At 44.2% G+C, this 20,976-nt stretch overlaps 1 protein-coding gene across 2 annotated transcripts in view; it reads right to left on the bottom strand.

The window, feature by feature from the left end:
- The window catches only part of TGFBR3 (transforming growth factor beta receptor 3), a 206,181-nt gene that overhangs the window by 47,361 nt on the left and 137,844 nt on the right, over window positions 1-20,976 (bottom strand). For both annotated transcript variants that reach the window (XM_001098281.4, XM_015144723.3), the window contains exons 5-7: window positions 7,806-7,989; window positions 2,872-3,040; window positions 531-678 (exon numbers count right to left, since the gene is read on the bottom strand). In XM_001098281.4, the coding sequence (XP_001098281.3) occupies window positions 531-678; window positions 2,872-3,040; window positions 7,806-7,989 (501 nt within the window). The remainder of the gene's footprint in view (window positions 1-530; window positions 679-2,871; window positions 3,041-7,805; window positions 7,990-20,976) is intronic.

Below are 20,976 nucleotides of genomic sequence, written 5' to 3'. Positions count from 1 at the left end.
CACACTTAGGAGTTGGAAGCAAGCAAAAAGCCATGCCAATATTTCATATTTAACTCAAAAAGAAAAGTCAACGATGTGAGCTGGCATCAGCCTAATTTCCCATACTTTCTCTAAGTACCTAATTCCGTAATAAAAGCTGATATTCGGAACTGTGACACTGAGGTCCTTGTGGGACGCTCATTATGAAGGCTTAATTGTGTTCATTACTTAACACTTACTATTAGTGGAAAGCATACTAATGTATTTCAGGAATTTCACAAATGAGGGAGCGGGGGTTCAGAGAGGTTAGGGGACTTGCCAAAGGTCACAGTGGGATTACCTGGACTCAGACCTGGGTCTGTCTTAATCCGAGGCCATGTTTTAACGACCACACCTATTTTATAGGAGCATCTTATTTTGCAAAGTGAAAAATAATTGACAAAGCTTAGAGAGTCCAAAGAGGCAGAAACTCTAAAAATAACACATATAAGCACAGCTTAAATTGCTGTCATTCATCTAAATAAAACAAAAGACATACTCAACCAACTTACAATAATTTTCAGGCTTCCCTTAACATCAAAAGATTTGATCACCCAGTTGACAGACTTTTTGCACTTCAAGATCAGGATGAGATTTTTGACCACCTCAAGATTCTCTTGAGAAGGTCTTATATCAATTGTTATATCCACCTGGAAAGCACTGTGAATGGAAAACAAAGGCAAAGTTAAGACCTACATGCCAGAAAGTTGCAACTATCTCCCCTCTTCCAAGTCTTCATGTTTCTAGTGTCTGGCCAGTTGATTAAAAAGCTGGAGTTGATCCCAGGCCAATGACATGTGCAAAACAGATTGTTATTGCACACATAACAAAATTGTTTTACATAACAATAGAAACATATGCTTGCTGATAATTAGTCACTAAAGTTATTCTCTTCTTTGGTGGAAAAGAGGTGGTTACTTCATGCAGCCACTGTTTGAAATGGACTTGAACGAACCAGAACAGTTTACTTTTGAAGCAGTATTGTTGCCTTTTCAACCTTTAACACCTTTGATGTACAGGATTCCCATTTGGCTATATGCTCAAATTCCTTCAAAACCGAAGTAGGTAGCAGTTTGGTGAGTTGTGGGAGGGTGGTGTGGGGAGAAGGGAAGCATGGTGGTAAAAAAAAAAAAATTAGGAAACTTCAGAGTAAAATAAGAGACAAAAGGCTAAAGAACTTCTTGATTTATATAAGGTTTGCTTAAGTCATTAACAATTGCTATAGAATCATATCTGCATTTACTTTCCCAAACTTCTGGATATAAGGTTATTAAAATAAAGAAAACAGATGGTCAACCAAGTGATTACTGGAAAATTGATGAACACAACCCAAACTTCTAAGAATTCGTATAAGGCCGGGCGCGGTGGCTCAAGCCTGTAATCCCAGCACTTTGGGAGGCCGAGACGGGCGGATCACGAGGTCAGGAGATCGAGACCATCCTGGCTAACACAGTGAAACCCCGTCTCTACTAAAAATACAAAAAAAACTTAGCCGGGCGAGGTGGCAGGCGCCTGTAGTCCCAGCTACTCGGGAGGCTGAGGCAGGAGAATGGCGTGAACCCGGGAGGCGGAGCTTGCAGTGAGCTGAGATCCGGCCAATGCACTCCAGCCTGGGTGACAGAGCGAGACTCCGTCTCAAAAACAAAAAAAAAAAAAAAGAATTCATATAAAAGAGAATTTTTTACTAAACAATAACATCCCTGTCGTTCTGAACTTAAGGGAACAGTCTTTCTTTCCATCTCAGCTTTACACACTTGTAAATCATAAAAAGGATGGTATACTCCAATGAAGCCTCAGGCCTGACATCGAAGCACGTTCACCAGACTGCTCCTACTCCCATTCCCTTTTCACTTTCCACAAAATTCTTCAAGTGGACAGAGTGGAATCTTACCAAAACTGATCTGTAGCTTACACACTTTTAAAGTCAAACACTGATTAGAATTTTAACCTCGAAATCCCTCTACAATATAAATTTAAAATTTTAAGTCACTAGTCCAGATTCAAAGGAAGGAGGGTAAAATGCAGGCTAACATGGGAAAAGAACCTACTTTTTCTCCTTTTTCTTTTATTTAAATTCCCTAATTATTCTTGATAGGGAGGGTCGAATTTCCAGTCCAGTGGTAGGAAGCTGAGAGGGAGAACAAGCGCACAAGGGAGACGCAAGTTCTATCAAATCGCTCTTTGGTATGTCACTATGAAGGGCCACTCCAGCATACACACACACACACACACACACACACACACACACACCAAGCACATAAGGGAGAGGCAAGCTCTATCAAATGGCTCTTTGGTATGTCACCATGGAGGGCCACTCCAGCACACACGTGTGTGCACACACACACACAGATTTCAAGCAAACAGCTCTGAGTGCCTAAGTGCTCTGAGGACACCATAAACAGAGCTTTATTAAAACCAGAAGGTTACTAAGATGATAATTATATTAATAGGGTATATTCTGTAATTTTTCTATCAGGGATAACCTTAGAGGTGATAAAGACGGAGCAAGAGTGACTGTGCCCTGTAATTAACACCCAGAAGTTCAGAATAGGTTTCAGGAATTCATATGAAATATCTGGGATCTAGGGACAGATGCAAAATATAAAATATACCACCGGTGCCTTTACTCTCTTCTTCAAAGCTTCTGTGAAACACATCTGACGAAACACACCTGAAGCATCAGTGGCTCCCTTCCCTCCTGCGTGAAGCATCAATGGCTCCCTTCCCTCCTGCGTGAAGCATCAGTGGCTCCCTTCCCTCCTGTGTAGGATGGGCTGTACCTCTCCCTGCCTCAAGTCAAGGAAGATCTTTACTTTCATCTCTTCTCACACTCACACACTTAGACTCGCTTACCTGTAGGGGTTAGAGTTGGGGGTGATTAGCTCGATGATGTGTACTTCCTCATTCTGGGGCTGGCTGGACATCACACACCCTTCTGCTGCTTTGGGCTGAAGGTACTCAGCAAGGTAATTGAGTGAGAGAAAATTCTTCCCTATGTTGCACTTCGGAGGGAACACTTGATCTGAAAGAGGCACAGGACAATCTGTCAAACCACTGAGCTACTTGATAACCAGATTCAAAGGAAGGAGGGTGACAGTAAAACTGAGCAAATGGCAGACACAGGGAACCACGAGCTCAAAGGATGGGCCTTTGTCTGTGAACTCCTCAACCACCGCCCTGAAATGCATCCTGTCATGGTCACCAGTGACCTCCTATTGACTAGCCCCCAACTAAGGGCCTCTTTTGGCTAAATCCTCTCCTCACTTGTTCTCTGTGATACTTCCTGTCCTTGTCCATTTCCTCTGACCTGTCTTTCACATCTCTTCCACTGGTTCCTCCTCTGCTCAGAATCTGTTTAGACCCCATCCCCGAGAATCTGATTCAGAACACCCAGCGGGGGCCTAGGCAGCTTTCTTTTTTGAAAAGCTCCGTAGTTGATTCCAATATAAACCAAGGCTAAGAACTTCTCAGCTCCTTCCTCAATCCCCTTTCTATCTCATTCTTTTCCTAGGTGATCTCAATCACTCCCATGGTTTCAACCTGTACCTGGATCATGACTCCTATTCTGAGCAGTCAACTTATACTGTCATCTGTCTACCAAGCATCACCTACCTAAAAATCCAGTACTTAGGTATTTCATGGTCAGCATATTTAACATTCAATCCATTCTATCCCCAAATACACTCCTCCTTGGATTATTTGTTATTTCAATTATCAGGAGAGGCAACCACCTAATTAATCCTCCGACGCCCCGTGTAGAATTAATCTTTCCCTCATATGTATTCCTCACAGCACTTCATACTCTGAAGATGAAAGGTAGGAGTTTGGGGGAAACAAAGAAGGCAGACTTTCACTCTTTCTCACAATCTGAACACAGACCACTCAAGTTTATATGGCACTTTACAGTTTACAAAGTGCTTTCGCACACATTATCTCACTGTGCTGAGAGTTGCTCACCACCTCTACCCGGGAAAGTGATGTAAGCACCAGAATCTGAAGACACTCCCCCAACGGCACATGCCATTTACACAGCACGGTGGCTGATGGAATTTCCATCCACGGGCTTAAATGTTTCAACAGAACTTGAAAGAAACTGCTGGCAGTGTGACAGCTGGGACCAGTGTCAAGGAAGTTCTAGGTGTAGCATGCTTTTTTCAGAAGGGATAATTAATCAGAGGCCTGGCACTATTATAAAACAGACTTCTGCCTTTTCCATTTTGAGGACAGAATGCCAGGGTTCAAATCCACATGGAAGTCTCACTTTGGAGTAAGGAATCAAACCAGGGGGTCCCAAGACTGGGTTGATACTGTCCCTCCCCCTCCCAACTTGTGCAATCTCCCTTGTGCTCAGGTCTGCAGCACACACTGGGGCATCATGGCTCTGGTCACCACAGCACCCCCAGCACCACCCCAGAACAAAGGGGACCAAAGCCTCTGCTTGTGGGCTCATTGCAAGAGAGCATTGGGTTTGCCCTCTGCAGTCTCCTCTAATTCCCCTCCCCCTCAGAGAGAAAAGCTCAAGGCTCCACTGACTGCCGTTAGAGCAGCCTCCTTCCACATCTGCTGAGGGTTTTGCCAGATGAGCAGATGAGGTATGCACACCGTGCAGCTGCAGCCCTGCGGATGCCTCCCCCACATCACAGGATGGAAAATGATATTGGAATGGCAAGGTTGAAATTTAATTAAGAAAAAGTGTCTATGGGCTAGGGACAGGCCAGTCTGGAACTCAAGAGACTAGGGCCCTCCTGGGATTGTGGCCGGCATATCCAGTTCATAGGTGCGCCTGGTTTGTATCTGGCACATAGTGGGCATATGGTATAGGTTTCCTGAATTAATAAACAATGATGTGAGATTTGAGACAAATAACAAAATATTCACTCATGTGAAGCCACTAGGAAAGGTCTAATTGTTCAAAAGTTGACGTTATTAAGGGCTCTAGTCCCAGATGCCATTGTCACTAAGTTGAATAAGCTGACCACTTTTGTTGTGTGTGGTTTCTCCCCCGCTCCCCAATGACTTTACAAATACCTGGCATCAAAACTTACACCGAGTGCCAAGTAGAAAGGAAACCACAAAGGGGAATTCCCGGGTAGAAGCCTGGCAACTTTGGGGGCAGGGGGAGTCACATGCTTATTTGTATTTTAGGAAAAGATTGACAAACGACTTTGAGACACAGAAGGATATACTCTGAGAGCAGGAATGAACCTGGGGGTTAATGCAAACATCTCATTTTCCTCTGCAGAAACTGAGGCTCTGGTGGTAAGTCAGTGTTGCTTGAAGCCTCGCAGCAAGACCAACTGGGATAAGAGCAAAACTCTTAAATTCTTCCATTCTGGGTATATAGATGAGAGCAGTTCCTAAATGTCAGCAAGCATCAGATCTCCTGGAAGGCTGAATGAAACACTGACTGCTAGGTCCCACCCCCAGAGTTTCTGATTCAGTTGGTCTGGGTTGGGCCTGAGAACTGGCATTTCTATCAAGTTCCCAAATGATGTGGATGCTGCTGGGACAGAAACCACACTCTGAGAACCGCTCGGGTTAGAGCAATCAGGCCTCATGGCCTGCGATCCCTGGGTACAAGAAAGGTAGAGCCAGGTTGGATTCTGGGAAGTCGGGGATGAGGCTTGCGCAGTAGAGTCTGAGCCATGGTGATAAACGTTATCACTTTGTGGTCCACTGACCTCACCAAGGAACCTCCTTTCCCTACTGCTCCTCTCTCCATGGCATGGCCCAGTGACTTATACTCAACTGGTGGCTGGAGTCAAGTTTCAGGGGTTCTGAACGTGTTACCAAGGAGTTAACCAGTTTTTACTGCACCAGACAGCAGGTCCTTTAAGTTGGCTTCCCCTACCTAGCGTGCACAGGCTTAACCAATTAAGTGACAACCCGTGGCTCTCAGGGCAAGTGACTGCTGTGCTTAGAAAGAAGCTCATGTATTGCCGAGAACACAGTCCAACATTCTAAATGTTATTATAACAAATTTTCTTATTCTAACAAATTCCAAGGGGTAATCAACATTCTTTCATGCTACTAGAATTCTGCTTCAGAAACGCGGCCCACTGGCCAGGGCTGAGAGTCTTTATTAAAAGAGATTTTTCATTTTGTCTCAGTGGGATTTGACCTCTGTTATTAGCTACCTATCATGAGAGCACAGAAACAAACTTCGACTTTTTGAGCCTAACCTTCATCTAAGCCCCCTCCTCTCTGCCTCAACTAAACAAGGATGTTCATCCAGGTGGACCACTTTCCTTTCTGAGTTATGCTTATTTGGCTAGGACTTAAAGTACAGCTCAGGCAACAAGCGTTAAACTCAAGAGTCAGGAAGCGTGGGTTTGGGTTCTGGCTTTGCCACTTGCTAGTAACTTGGATGTGAGCAGGTTCACTTAGCCCTTCACTAAGCCCTCTGTAAAATGGTGGAAATGACGTCTTCCTCCTGGGATTACTGTGGGGTTAAGTGGGGTGCATGTGAAGGCCCCTGAAATGGCTTCTGCATGTAGCATCCTCTTCGATGTCCGTGTCCACTGTTTCTGCCTCTGTCTCTCACACACTTTAAAGCAGCCCAGATCCAAACAAGAGCTGGGATCAAGTGTTCACTAACCCACCCTTCCCTGTCCTTTCTGTGAGGAGGTGACAGCTGCTGTAGAATTTAACAGAAAGCAGCTGGATGCTGAATGCTGGATGCTGAAGACCTGAAACACAGCGTTCACACAATCAGCTGGCTATAACAAGGACCCATTCACAGGAGCTGCTATTTCCTAGTAACTTATGGGGGGTCCAAATATACTCAACTGAAAATACTGATTTAAAAAGAAAGGTCTGGCCAGGTGCAGTGGCTCAAGCCTGTAATCCCAGCACTTTGAGAGAACAATGGAGGAGGATCTCTTAGTCAGCAGTTCGAAACCAGCCTGGGCAACACAGCAAGACCTGTGTCTACAAAAAAATGTAAAAATTAGCCAGGTGTGATGGCATATGCCTGTAGTCCCAGCTTCTCAGGAAACTGAGGCAGGAGAATCACTTGAGCCCTGGAGGTTGAGGCTGCAGTGAGCACTGATTGCACCACTGCACTCCAGCCTGGGCGACACAGCGAGACCCTGAGGAAGGAAGGGAGGGAGGGAGGGAAGGAGGGAGGAAGAAAGGGAAGGTTTCTCTCTCTTTTTTCTTTAAAGGCTTTCAAAACTGGGTTTCTGGATATTTCTATCCCTCTGTAATGCAAGGAAATTTATGTAGGCAATCTCTTATCAAGACAATACACTTCTTTTCTTCAATAATTTGTCCTTGTAATAGTCATTTGTACTAAAAATACATTTAAATACTTTTCCTCTGCTGTTGTCCAAAATGCAACCTATGTCTCAGCACAACAAACTGACACAGGCTTCAGATGTTTGCCGAAGACAGGTAAGAGGAAGCCACCTGCTGACCCATTCTGCCAACTCTTCCACTCCATCAGTCATCACCTCCTTCCCATGCCCTCAGCTTCTCGCCTCCACTTACTTCTTGACTTCTGTACATGGGTGTCTTCTAAATCCCACACAATAACCTCCTCCTCTCTCCCCATGCTCCTCCCTATTTTTCACTTGGCCATAACCAGGCCTGCTTCCCCAGGAGGAAAAAAGAAGGGAGGGAATATGGGGGGCGGCAGAGAGGCCTGGGGCCAAATGACCCCTCAGGTCCATGCCAGTTCCAACATTCTGTAATTCTGTGATTCCTTGCCCTAACCACCTGGTTTCAGAAAAGAAAACAATTGCCTGTCATAAATCAGTCATTAACTGAAGCCACATAAAATTTACCTTCCCCCACTTTAATATAAATGTTTCTTGCTATCTTGAGTTCGGTGAATGAAGTAACTGCTCCATACTCCTTTCGGGCCCAGTTTAACAGATGTTCATTTCCATGGGGGAAGTTCCTTTTTTTTGTTTCTGCTGTCAAGGAGAAGTTTCCTGACGAAAACTGGACCACGGAACCCTCAGGCACCTAGAGGAAACAGAATTACATATTTAACATGGTCAGTCACTGGAGCTGAATCATAATTAGAGAAAGCACTTCTCAGACAACTAATGGGTATTTGTAAATCAAACCTCTTCCCTTTGTTATACGGGCAGATCAGTGTTTTTAAGCAGCTGATTCAAGAAATAATCCCACGCCTAGTCCTCCCAGACAATGGCAAAACTACCAAAGCAGGATGTCCCTCTGAACTCCGAAAGAACCTTGTGATGATGGACTGCACTGCACATTGAGTAATCATAAGAATTATCACTGCTATTTCCAAGAAATCTAAATTGAAGACTGATCTTACAATGAATGTATTTCAAGTCAAGTGGCAAGCCTTGATGAATGTTCTCATGGGCTTCTAAAAAGCCTCAGGATCAAGACAAGTGATCCCAAAGTCCTGCTAGCAACTGATCACAACTTCCAGGTCTTCCACAGCTGCGGCATCTGCTGACAGAGTCATCACAATGGGGACACAGCAAGAGTCATCTTGGTTTATGTTCTCCTCAGCACCGAGATAAAAATGGCCAAAGGTTGCCAGCCTTTCTATCACATTGCTCTATTTCATAGCAGTGAGATGAATGTTTGTAACAGTTTATTTTGTAAGACCCCCAAACTCCCACAGATAATGAAGTCAAGAGGCTGTTAAACTGATCTAATAAAACTTTCAGGATGATTTATGCAAGTACCTCATTCTTGCTGGATGTATTTAGACCACTGCTGACCTAGCATATCAAGGTATACGTGTAATTAACACATCCAAAGGATGAAAATCAGCATCTTGTGGCTGTGCTATCATCAAATTGAGTTGCTGGTGAAACAGGCATGCCATTTTTATTGGCTAGCATTTATAAAATAACTGATTTTTTCAATGTCACAGTGAAACCTCAAAATGTGGGCAAGAACGCTCACAAATTCCCAAGTCATAGCACTATAAATGTCTTGTATTAAATTTCACATGAACCGTTTACTCATAACGAAAAGCAAGCAGTTTCTGAAGTAAGACTAAGAAGCAAGTCGAGGGCAGGGATTTTATTAGTCGTTCTATCACAGCAGTGTTTTTAACACACACAAAATTATATTTACCCAGCTACTGTGCTAGGCATTAATATTTTCTATACAATTATATAAACGTATCTTCTAAAAATGCTGGCAAAAAAACTACTGCACTTAATTGATTCCATGACCTACTAATGTTGCAAGCTGAAAACTAGAATCACGCAAAGAGTTTCTAGATATCCTGATGCCCAGGCCACACAGATAGTACAGAGCTACATGTTCCATACTAGTTTTGTTTATAACTGGCATCAGGACATTCAGAAATGATTGTGACTACACTTGACAGCACTGATAGGTAGTAAGTGTGCAGTCAGTGGTAGCTGTGTAGAATTACACAGGGTCTGTGGAAGCCCTGAATTAATCACTAATAAACTGGGTGTAAACCATAGCTACTCACAACAGCTACCACTGACTGCACACTGAGTACGTATCAGTGCTGTCAAGTGTAGTCATGATCATTTCTGAATGTCCTGATGCCAGTTATAAACAAAACCAGTGTGGAACATATAGCTCTGACCTTGTTTTGACATCGCCTGAATAAGGAAAAAATCCTACGTCATTTTCCTGCCAAAAAATAATCAAGCCCACCTAAGTGTAACTTCTCAGAGGCTTAGCTACTCATCAACACTGAACTTCCAACAACGTTTATCTAATTTTTTGACTTTTGCACTGTAGTAAAATTTTCTTTTCACTTGTACTAAAAAGGCATTTTTATCAAGGCTGTCACCAAAAACCCACAACAGTCCAGAGGCCTTTGTCCCACTGCCAGCACAGTTCTGAATGTTTAGACGAGCAACCCTGGACGTTCTGCTTCTTGTTTCTCATTCATGCTGTGGCCGTAAACTACAGCAACTGGGCTTTAAATGCGTTATACATAGAGTACATTTTTTTCAGAGCGGAAAGCAGGATGTCACACTGGTGCATTCCAGAGGCAAGAAAGCAAACAGCACAAACACAGAAGATACCAACGGCAACTCCGAATTGTGTCCTGAAGTAATTCAAGAGTGATGCCGTGATGAAGCTGGTGACGGGGCTGCTTCGTGGGGGAGGAACAAGTCCCTCTGCTCCCTCCAGGCAGCGTCCTCCTCACGGGCCAGCAGCAATAAGCTTCATACACTCAGGGTTGAGGAATGTGGAATTGGAGTTAACAGCCACTCCTCAGGCACATTCCAATAAGAAGAAAGCAAAGCTGCAGTGAGGTGTCCCCGACTGCAGGTCAGTGGAAATTTTCAGCTTCAGCAAGGAGTGAGCCAGCACTCTCCTCCTGACTGCCAGTTCTCCTGACCCTGACAAGGCTAGAGCTGAGTTTTAGAAGGTGTTGTTTTAGAAGGTATTGTTCAGATGTTATTTCCACCTGATCTGCGGACCTGTGAGGCAGGCTACCATGGCCTCTACAGCAGAAAAGCGGAAACCTCAGAGAGGCTAATGGCCTACCCAAGGCCAGAGAGTCAGCACCAGGCCCAGACCAGAACCTAAGACTTCTGACTCCTGGTCACAGCTGGCCTCTGCTTGCACCCTTCCAGAAAGAAGACGTCACTAGCTCCCAAGACAGCAGATTTCTGTTCTGTTAGATTCACTTTTTATACACTAGTCTGAGCCATGCCTACCAGAACAAATAATTCCTTTGTCTTTCTTCCATGAGACAAGACTTCAGGTGTTCAAAGGTGTCACCTGACCTCAATCACATGTTTGCTTTTTCAGGGCAACACCCCCAGTTTCTTCAACTCTGCCCCAGACACCCTGGTTGTCACAGTGTCAACAGGATAGTCTCCGAAAGATGGTGTCGGGACAAAATTCAAGGTCTCCAGGTGTGGTCTAAGAAGCATATTGTGATGGTTCATTTTACGTGTCAACTTGACTGAGGCACAGGTGCCCAGATATTTGGCCAGACATTATTCTGGGTATTCTGGTGAGGATGCATTTGGATGAGATTTAAATGTTAGTACACTGAGTAGGGCAGATTTCTCTCCCTGATGTGTGTGGGCTCATCCAATCAGTTGAAGGCCTGAATAGAACAAAAAGCTGACCCTCTCCCAAGTAAGAATTCTACCTGATGGCTTTCAAACTGGAACATCAGCTCTTCCCAGTGCTACGGCAGCCTGCAGGCCTTCAAACTGGAACTGGGGCATTGGTTCTGCAGATCACATATTTACTAATTGATATAGTTTGCATATTTGTCCCCACCTAAATCTCATGCTAAATGGCAATCCCTAATGTTTCACATGGGTCCTGGTGGGAGGTGTTTGGATCACGGGGGCAGATCCCTCATGAATGGCTTGGGTCATCCCCTTGGTAACAAGCGAACTCTCGTTTTGAATTCACACGAGATCTGCTCATTTAAAAGTGCGTGGCACCTCCCCAACACACGTTCTTTCTCTTGCTCCTGCTTTTGCCATGTGTAAGTGCCTGATCCCGCTTTATCTTCCTCCCTAAGTAAAAGCATCCTGAAGTCTCCCCAGAAGCAGATGTTCGTGCTATGCTTCCTGTACGGCCTGCAGAACTATGAGCCAATTAAACCTCTTTTCTTATAAATTGCCCAGTCTCAAGTATTTATTTTTAGCAATGCAAGAACAGCCTAATACACTAATCTATGCTTTAAACATACAGCCAACAAAGATTTATGGAGTGCCTGCCTACTCCATTGTTCTCCACGCTGGAGACACAGAGGGGAACATGACAGACAAAATCCCCTGCCCTTATGGAGATTAAAGTCTAATAAAGCAGCCAGAGGAGCAAAATAAGGTCACAGAGAAGTTAAAGACCTAAAGGAGATGAAAGAACCACGAAACATCAGGGCAAGGAGCGTTCACAGTTGAGATGCAGCAGGTGTAACGTCTGACACGGTAAAGGAAGACCAAGGAGGTCAGTGTGGCTGGACACAGGCCTGAGGGGAGGTTCGTAGGACACAGGTCCCAGAGGAGACCAGTAGGCCCAACAGGACCTTGTAGACCATTGTAAGGACTTTCGAAACATCTACCAAATGTTTTAACAGGATGGATCTGGCTGCTATGTTGAGTCTAAAGAGAGACTAAAGCAGGAGATCATTGGTAGACTTCCAGAATAATCCAGGTGAGGAACAGTGGTCACTCACACCAGGAAGGATCGTAGAGAAGATGGTACCTAACCCCCCAGGTCTTTTCACCAGTATGAGGCTTTTCTATCCTATCCTTACACCCATAATTCTCCCAAAATAAATGCAAAGTCTTACAATTTTTCTTTAGACCCATATTTCAAGTCTGAAGAGACCATGTAAAAATCCTTATTTTATTAGCTATATATAACTAAATTTTATAGCACACCTTCTGCACTTTCATCTAAATCCCCAAGAAGTTGACCAAAACAAGACTGAGGTTTGTGACTCACACGTACACCCCCACACTAACCTAAGCACATTAGCGGTCCTTGCTGGGGTTCCAGGTTGTTCAACCAACAACGAAGGGACCTCACAGAACCTTCCTCATCTTTGTAAGGGCATCATGCTACAACCTGCCAAGAACCCTGCTGTATTAGTCCATTCTCGCACTGCTATAAAAAAATACCTGGGACTCGTTAATTTACAAAGAAAAGAGGTTTAATTGGCTCATGATTCCACAGGCTGTACGGGAAGCATGGCTGGGGAAGCCTCAGGAAACTTACAATCATGGTGGAAGGTGAAGAGGAAGCAGGCATGACTTACATGGCAGGAGCAGGAGGAAGAGAGGGAGTGGGTAGGTGCTACATACTTTTAAATAACCAGATCTTGCGATAACTCACTATCACGAGAACAGCAAAAAAGAGGAAATCCTCCCACCCCCATGATCTAATCAACTCCTACCACGCCCCACCTCCAACACTGGGGATTACAATTTATTTTATCTTATTTATTCTTTTTTGAGATGGAGTCTTGCTCTTGTCACCCAGGCTGAAGTGCAATGGTGCGATCTTGGCTCACTGCAACCTCCACCTCCCAGGTTCAAGAGATTCTCCTGCCTCAGCCTCCCAAGTAGCTGGCATTATAGGCATGCGCCACCATGTCCAGCTAATTTTTGTATTACCAGTAAAGACAGGGTTTCACCATGTTGTCAAGGGTGGTCTCAAACTCCTGACCTCAGGTGATCCACCTACCTCGACCTCCCAAAGTGCTGGGATTAAAGGCGTGAGCCACCGCACCCAGCTGGGATTACAATTTTTTTTTTTTTTTTTAGACGAAGTCTTGCTCTGTTGCCCAGGCTGGAGTGCAATGGCACGATCTTGGCTCACTGCAACCTCCTCCTCATGGGTTCAAGTGATTCTTCTGCCTCAGCCTCCCGAGTAGCTAGGATTACAGGTGTCCACCACCAGGCCCGGCTAATTTTTGTATTTTTAGTAGAGACAGGGTTTCACCAGGTTGGCCAGGCTGGTCTCGAACTCCTGACCTCAGGTGATCCACCTGCCTTGGCCTTCCAAAGTGCTGGGATTACAAGCCTGAGCCACCGTCCCCGGCCGCAGGATTACTATTTAACGTGAGAGTTGGGTGGGGACACAGATCCAAATCATATCATTTGCTGAAATGAAGACAAGATATTTCCAGGTCATTCCTCTAGTCTACCAGTCCATGCCCCAGACACTGCATTAATTTTCATGGTGTAGTACCCTGATCAGAGTCTGGCTTGTAGAAGAATGTAGGATAGAAAGAGAATAGCAAAACACATAAGAAATGTAGGGGAAATAATTTTGTCTAATATGAGAAAGGGTTGCAATCATCATTGCAAGGAAAATAACTGCAAGAGTATATAGGAGAAAAACAACCTATTTTTCTCTATGCTAACACCACTCTCAATAGTTTACTTCTGACATCGGATGTCTGGGTGTTTTTCCCATACCAACCAATTCTCTAACTCAGGACACCAATTGATGCTGTGTATTTCGATGTAGTTCTGATACCATCTACCTGGAGATAGGTCAGACCACACAGATCAAGGGCTCAGGCTCAGTCCCATGAGACTGCCCCTCTTCAGATGCTTCTGATAGAGGAGCTATAAATCATAGGTTCCCATGACCGCGAGGTTCAATTATTTTCCAGAATGGCTCACAGAACTCAAGGAAACACTTTAAGTTTATTCATTTATGATAAAGGATACAACTCAGGAACAGCAGCCAGATGGAAGAGATGCATAGGCCAAGGTATGGGGAAGGGGTGAGGAGCTTCTGTGCCCTCTAGGCGAGCACCACTCCCCAAAGCCCCGGCACCTCCACATGCTCACCAACCAGCAGCTCTCCAAACCCTACCCCGCAGATCAGGGATTTCTAGGGAGCCTTCATTCCATAGGCATGACTGATAAAACCATTGGCCATTGATGATTAAGTCAATCTCCAGCCCTTCTCCCCTCCTTTCAGGGGTGGGCTGAAAGTTCCAACCTCTAATCACATGGTTGGTTCCCTTGGCAACCAGCCCCCCATCCAGAGGCTATCCAGGAGCCCCAGCCACCAGTCATCTCACTAGCATACAAAAAGGTACTTAGCACTTCAGAGATTATGAGGGTTGGAGGAGCTGTGTGCCAGAGGAGGAGACAATTTATTCCATGCCCCATCTTCCACTTTACCCCTGGATGCTTGCCACAACACTGTCCCATTTCAGGCCCTTATAAGCTGAACCAAACTGTTACAGTAACTTCCTGCCTTCCCAGCTGCCATTCCTGTTCCTTCTACTCCTCCTCCACACTGTCACCTGGGTAATCCTTCTAAAAAGTAAACACATGATAAAGCAGAACGGCACCTAAGCATCTTAACATGGCGCATGACTAAAGAGTGCCTCTGCCCACGCTCATCTCACGCCACCCTCCCACATACCCAAGAACTACTCACAGTTGTAGAACACGTCATGCTGCCACACACTCCTGGGTCTTTTTACACCCTGCACCCTGCCTGAACCCCTCTATCCTACCTTGTTCCCAGGGCAAACCGTTTCATGTCCTCCCAGGAGTATCACCTGCTCTGTGAAGCCTCCCAGGCTCCTTGCTCTCCTCACAATGAGCTGCCCACATGTGTCTTCTACAGACCTTTAGTCCATCCTTCTCTCGCATGGACTGCAACTGTTTATCAGCATACCTGCCACCCTCACTTGACAAAGAGCAATACCTCGAGGGCCAAGAAAAAACCTTGTTCATTCTGAATCCCTTGGGCCTGGCATAGTGCTGGGCACGAAGCAAGGACCAAATAATTGCTTGTTGAATGAAAGTTCAATGTTGTTACCTATAGGAAAGGATATACCACAATTCATTCATTCCCATTACCCAAACTCATTGCTTCCCTTACTCCCCAGGAAATGAGCTTTTGGCCAAGCTTTAAAGCTAATGATTTGATTTTTCACCTAATAACTCCACCTAAAAACCAATTATTAAAGCATATTTAGTAATTCCATGTCTTCCCCACAACCCAATGAACTTTCCTTCTGCTTGCTAATTAAAATCCAATCCTCTAACATTCCCTGACACGACAAATGTCTTCCTGTGGGAATGAACAGAGTACTGGGCTCCAAGGGTCCCAATTCCTAGTAAAGGTCTGTTGAAGGGGCAACCGTGAAGCACTTTACAGTCTAACAAATCCTGGGATGCTGAGATGCACCCTGGACTCTCCTGAATGCTCCTCTCTACTTGAACCATGCACAACATTTGTATTTGAAATTCAGGTTATGCTACCAGACTTTATTTTAAAGAGCAGAACATTACTCTATCTGCCAATTGCTGGGAGTTTTATTACAAGAACTTACGGCTAGGCAACCACAGCCAAGTTTATTATTTTTTCTGGATCAGGTTCAACAACCTCATCCAAAAGTACATGAAAAAAGTCAAAGAGGCAACCAGCCCTTTGTTTCCACACCTGTCTTTAAGCTTTAACTCTTCAAGTCCTCAGCGGACCCACGGAAGCCTCAAGGCTGATCTCCCAAGCCTGAGTAAAGTGCACAAGTCCCAGCTAATGGGCACGGACACCATTTTCCTGGCACTGAGCTTCTTTGCTTTAGCACTGAGCACATCAGCTGACTCACCGCCTGGCAGGTTGCATCGTAGCCTCTCTCTGGGCCTCCCCTACGTTGGTTTAGTCTTCAGTGGCGAGGAAAGGAGCTTGCTGTGGATAGTGCCACACTGCCCTGTCCCCATCCTCCTACCTCCTTGACCCATACCCCAAAAAGAATGCTCCCAGATGAAGTCTTGAGGAAACTTCAGGCCACCCTAGAGCAAAAGTGGATATTAAGTCTCATCTTAAGTTTCACCTCAACCTCCTTCAAGTCTATTCAAATGCTACCTTTTCAATGGGCCCATTTAAATTACAACCCCACCGCCCAGCCCCACTCTAGGAATTCTGATTCTCCCAAACCCACTTCACATTTTATTTCTAGAGTACTTGTCACCTTCTAAAATGCCATATAATATGCTTATTGCCCAACTCCTTCCACTAGAAAGTTCCTTCAGAGGCTAGGATCTTAGTGTGCATTGTCCATGGGGATATCCCAAGAGTTGGGTATAAAAAAGATACTTGTTAAGTATTTGTTTGATAAATAAAATGAATCTTGATGTCCAATTAACTGGCAATGCCTGCCTAAGGTTCTGTGCCGAGAAGGATTCTGAGGTCATATTCAGGAGTAGCAGAGAAATGGGAACAAGTGCCATGAACAACCATGTGTCTGCCAGGGTGTTAGCGAAGGCATCATTGCTCTACAGCTGTGTTATCCAATGTAGTGCCCACTGGCCATATGGCACCATCAAGCACCTGAAAAGTTGCTAGTTAAATTGATCTGTATTACAAACATAAAATGCATACTACTTAGCACAAGAAAAAAAGTGAACTATCTATCTCATTAATTTTTATTGACTGATTACATGTTTATACGTGATATTATTTTGGATCTACTGGGTTAAACAAAGTGTCATTAATATTAATTTTACTTACTTTTTTTTTTTGAGACGGAGTTTTGCTCTTGTCGCCCAGGTGGAGTGCAGTGGCGCGATCTCAGCTCACTGCAACCTCTGCCTCCTCGGTTCAAGTGATTCTCCTGTCTCAGCCTCCCAAGTAGCTGGGATTACAGGCACCTGCCACCATGCCCGGCTAATTTTTTGTATTTGTAGTAGAGATGGGGTTTCACCATGTTGGGCAGGTTGGTCTTGAACTCCTGACCTCAGGTGATCTGCCCACCTCAGCCTCCCAAAGTGCTGGGATTACAGGTATGAGGCATCACACCCAGCCTTCTTTTATTTTTTAAATGCACCAATAGAAGACTTAAAATTCCATATATTGTTTGCATTATATTTCTTTTGGACAGTGCTGCTCTAGAGCCTCCTCCAATATGACCCTAAGAAAGGAACACGTTTATGAACTGATCATGTCCATCCATGCATCTGCTTCTTGGTCTGGTCTCAACATAAATCAATGTCAAGAAAACATCTCAAGCCCAATGCTTCCCAAAGTGTGATCCTCAGACAGAAGTACATTAAAATGCAGACTCCAGGGTGGTGGGAGGTGGGAAAGTAGGAAACTACATTATAATCCTCCCTCCACCACTCATGATTCTGATGCATACTTGAGGAACATTGTTCTAGGCCATAGATATGAATATTATTTAAACTCCAATAATCTTTATAAAGCTCTAATGAGATTGTTTGAAGAACAAGCAAGAATCTCTCCTCTGCACTGATGATAAAAAGCCAAGAGGGAGAGCAGAAAGCCAAGTCACGGATGGAGTCATCTCCTTGCACATCTCAAAAGGAAGAAATGGGCCTTGTGAAATAAGAGAAACCATAGCTCCCCAATGATAATGAAAAGGCCTATTGAGATCTCAGAGGAAATCTGTTCCAGGAATCTCAAACACACGCGTACACACACACACACACACACACACACACACACACACACACACCCTACAACTCAGCTGTGGTCCGTGTGGAACTTGAGTTATCAGCTGGGTGAGTGCCTGCTGTTCAGGTTACAGGCCCTTGGGGCTGCTCTAACTCACACATCCAACCGCACAATGTCCGTGACTTTGGCATTGGTGGAAGTTCAACACTTACACAATGAAAATCGACTCCTCCCCTCTTCTGTCCTGCCCTACTCCCAACTTTCAGTATTCCTCTTCCCTTTTCCTGACTCCTGCACAAACAAATCTCTTTTTGGAGTTGCCTGCTTAGGAAAATAGAAAGAGCAAAACAAGGAAAACAAACAAAGCAAAGAAAAACATACTGATATTTCAGAAACACCTGCCATGCCAAGAACTTGCTGGCTCAATTCCAGAGAGAAAAGACACATGGTAAAGGAGAATAGCTATTCCTCCAGAATCTCAGTTTAGGTTTAAGTGGGATCTTCAGATTGGCCCTAGAACTAGTCACAGCCCCCACACAGAAAGCCATTACAAAGATTATGCTTTTATGTATTTTGGACACACAAAGTCCAGCAAAAACAAACATACTGGAACAGTATTGAAATATTTACCTTCCAAATGAAGACTGAACCCTGCATTCTAAAAGAGGAAAATCACACGTTCTCCCTACCCAATTCCTGGGAGGACCCTACTTGCCTATTTCCTCTGAAGCCATGTGATGTGAAATGTAGTCTGAAACATGTTTTCTATTAACATATATCATGACTCAATGCTTTTTTAAAAAGGTTCATTTCAGAGAAATAATAACTTCCATGCCTGTGAACCTACGTTCATAATTTGCAAAGCTACATATTCATGAGCCATGTGATGACGGTATCTGCCAATCATGCATTCATGAAACACAAATCCATGCAGCCATTTAAAAATTCTTGGGTGATTTTATTTAGTACCCCAAACCAGATTACTTTCTTCCAATAAAATGACTTAAAACATATTTGACTATTACTTTCTCTCAAAACATTCATGATAATCATCCTGTTCTTAAGTTTTGCTGAAATATAAAAAAAACCTAAAGGATTGAAACCGCCCCATGTTCTTAACACCCTGCATGTTTACACACATCCAAGAGGAAAGCTCTGAGATACTGCCCTCCAAACACAAACATGCACAAACTTGAACATGAGCCAGTACAAAAGCAATACTCTCATCTCCCATGGAAACGTTATCAGAACAACAGTACATGTGAGTGTGTATATATACAAAGAGAAGCAAAAGATGTCATTCCATCTGAAAAACAAACTAAGTCCCTACAAGTTACCAAACTGATGAAGCACAAGCTGCTTTCTAATATAGTTTTCCAAAATAAAGTTCCAGGCCACATAGGAATCCAGTCCAGCTTTACAAAAAATTCTTCAGACTCCTCACTTTACCCTTCTTCATCTGCCAATGTTAGCCTGAGGGAAGAGCTTACCCCCAAATTCAAAGTGCATTTCAATCTAAATGATGTTTTTCAGGGAAAAAATAAAATGTTGGTATCATTACTATTACTTGCCATATTCCTGTATCTAATTTTGCCTTCCAAATGTGCTCCTGGAGAACCCCACAGGAGGGAAGACTCTCTCTTTTTTTTTAAGTTACATGCAATCTGCCAAGTCAAGCTCAAGAGCACAAACTGAATTTTACAAATGCCTGGCTTCAAATACGTTCCTAGAATTCTCTTTATAGAGTTCTTCTTCATCAAGGCTGATAATCTCAATTCCATTTTACAGAGAAGGAAATCAAGGCTCACAGAAGCTAAAGGATCTACCCAAGGCACATAGCTGGCAGACAACAGGGTTGACAATAGAACCAAAGACTTGGTTTCTCACTCTAGAGTTCTTTCTATTCCATCGCTGTGGAAGAATCAGCTACCAAGCTTAGAAATCAGTAGTGTAGGGTAGACACGCACTTCCCTCAGCCTCATGTTAATAAAACACTAGGAAATATGATATTAATCACAAAAGCTTATGCTGCACACTTCCTAAGTGCATGTCATACGCATTCTGAATCCTCATATCTGACCGTGGAAAAAACTGGGGCTCTGAGCAACTAGATAAAGTGCCAGATCACACACCTTTAGCAAGAAACGAGTGCAGATTCAAACTGTCTGCTGGACTCCAAAAATGATGCTCTTTCCACTGTGGGAAGGTGGACACTCTACCTGGAAAGGCCATTTCCCGTTGGTGAGGGAACTGAGTGGCTCACAGGTCAGCAAAGACCTGGGTGTCTTAGGGCAAGCTTTCTACTAAGGCTGGGTAGGCAAATACAAAGGAACATTCTCCAGGCTTTGAGGAGAGTGAGAAGGAAAAGCAGTGGGACAAAGCAGGGGCCTCCCACCCTTCGCCGCCACTTGCAGAGATTCTCCTGGTGGGTGGTTTCCCCCTCTGTCCCCGCTTCCCCAGCAATCTCAGAGCCGTGCTGGTCAGAGTGGAGGGGAACAGAATGGAAGGGACAGACAGAAAAAGGAATGACTTAAAGAAACGGAATAATTACTTGGCTAGAAGTAAAGTTAGAGTAAACAACAACAAATTGCTCAAGGATCTTAAAAATTTCTGTGACGGTCAGTTTTATACATCAACATGTCTAGGCCATCTTCCCCAGTTATGCAATCCACTCATCTACACGTTGCTGTGAGAGTATTTTGTAGATGCATTTAAACTCCATAATCAGGTGGCACTAAGGAAGGGAAGGGAGATTATATCAGATAATCTGGGTGGACCTGATTCAATCCATTGAAAGCCATTAAGAGCACACCCAAGGCTTCCCTAAGGAAGAAAAAATTCTACCTGTGGACAGCAGCTTCTGCTCATGCCTGAGCTACCCTTCCTGAAAGGCCTCCCTATGGACTTTGATTGCCCTGCTGTCCCCACAATGGCATAAGCCAATTCTTTGTAATAAATCTCTTCATATATATCCCTGACTGGTTCTGTTTCTCTAGATAAATGCTGACTGACAGCTCCTGGGAATGGCTGGTGCAAGCCCCAGGAGAAACAGAGCAGCATATTCTGGCCCAGGAACCACAGACCTAACAACAGTTTGGGGAAAAA

This window comes from Macaca mulatta, chromosome 1, assembly GCF_049350105.2.
Source record: "Macaca mulatta isolate MMU2019108-1 chromosome 1, T2T-MMU8v2.0, whole genome shotgun sequence".
NCBI lineage: Eukaryota > Metazoa > Chordata > Mammalia > Primates > Cercopithecidae > Macaca > Macaca mulatta.
The sequence above is the reverse complement of the archived record's forward strand: the minus strand, read 5'-3'. Positions and strand labels throughout refer to the sequence as shown.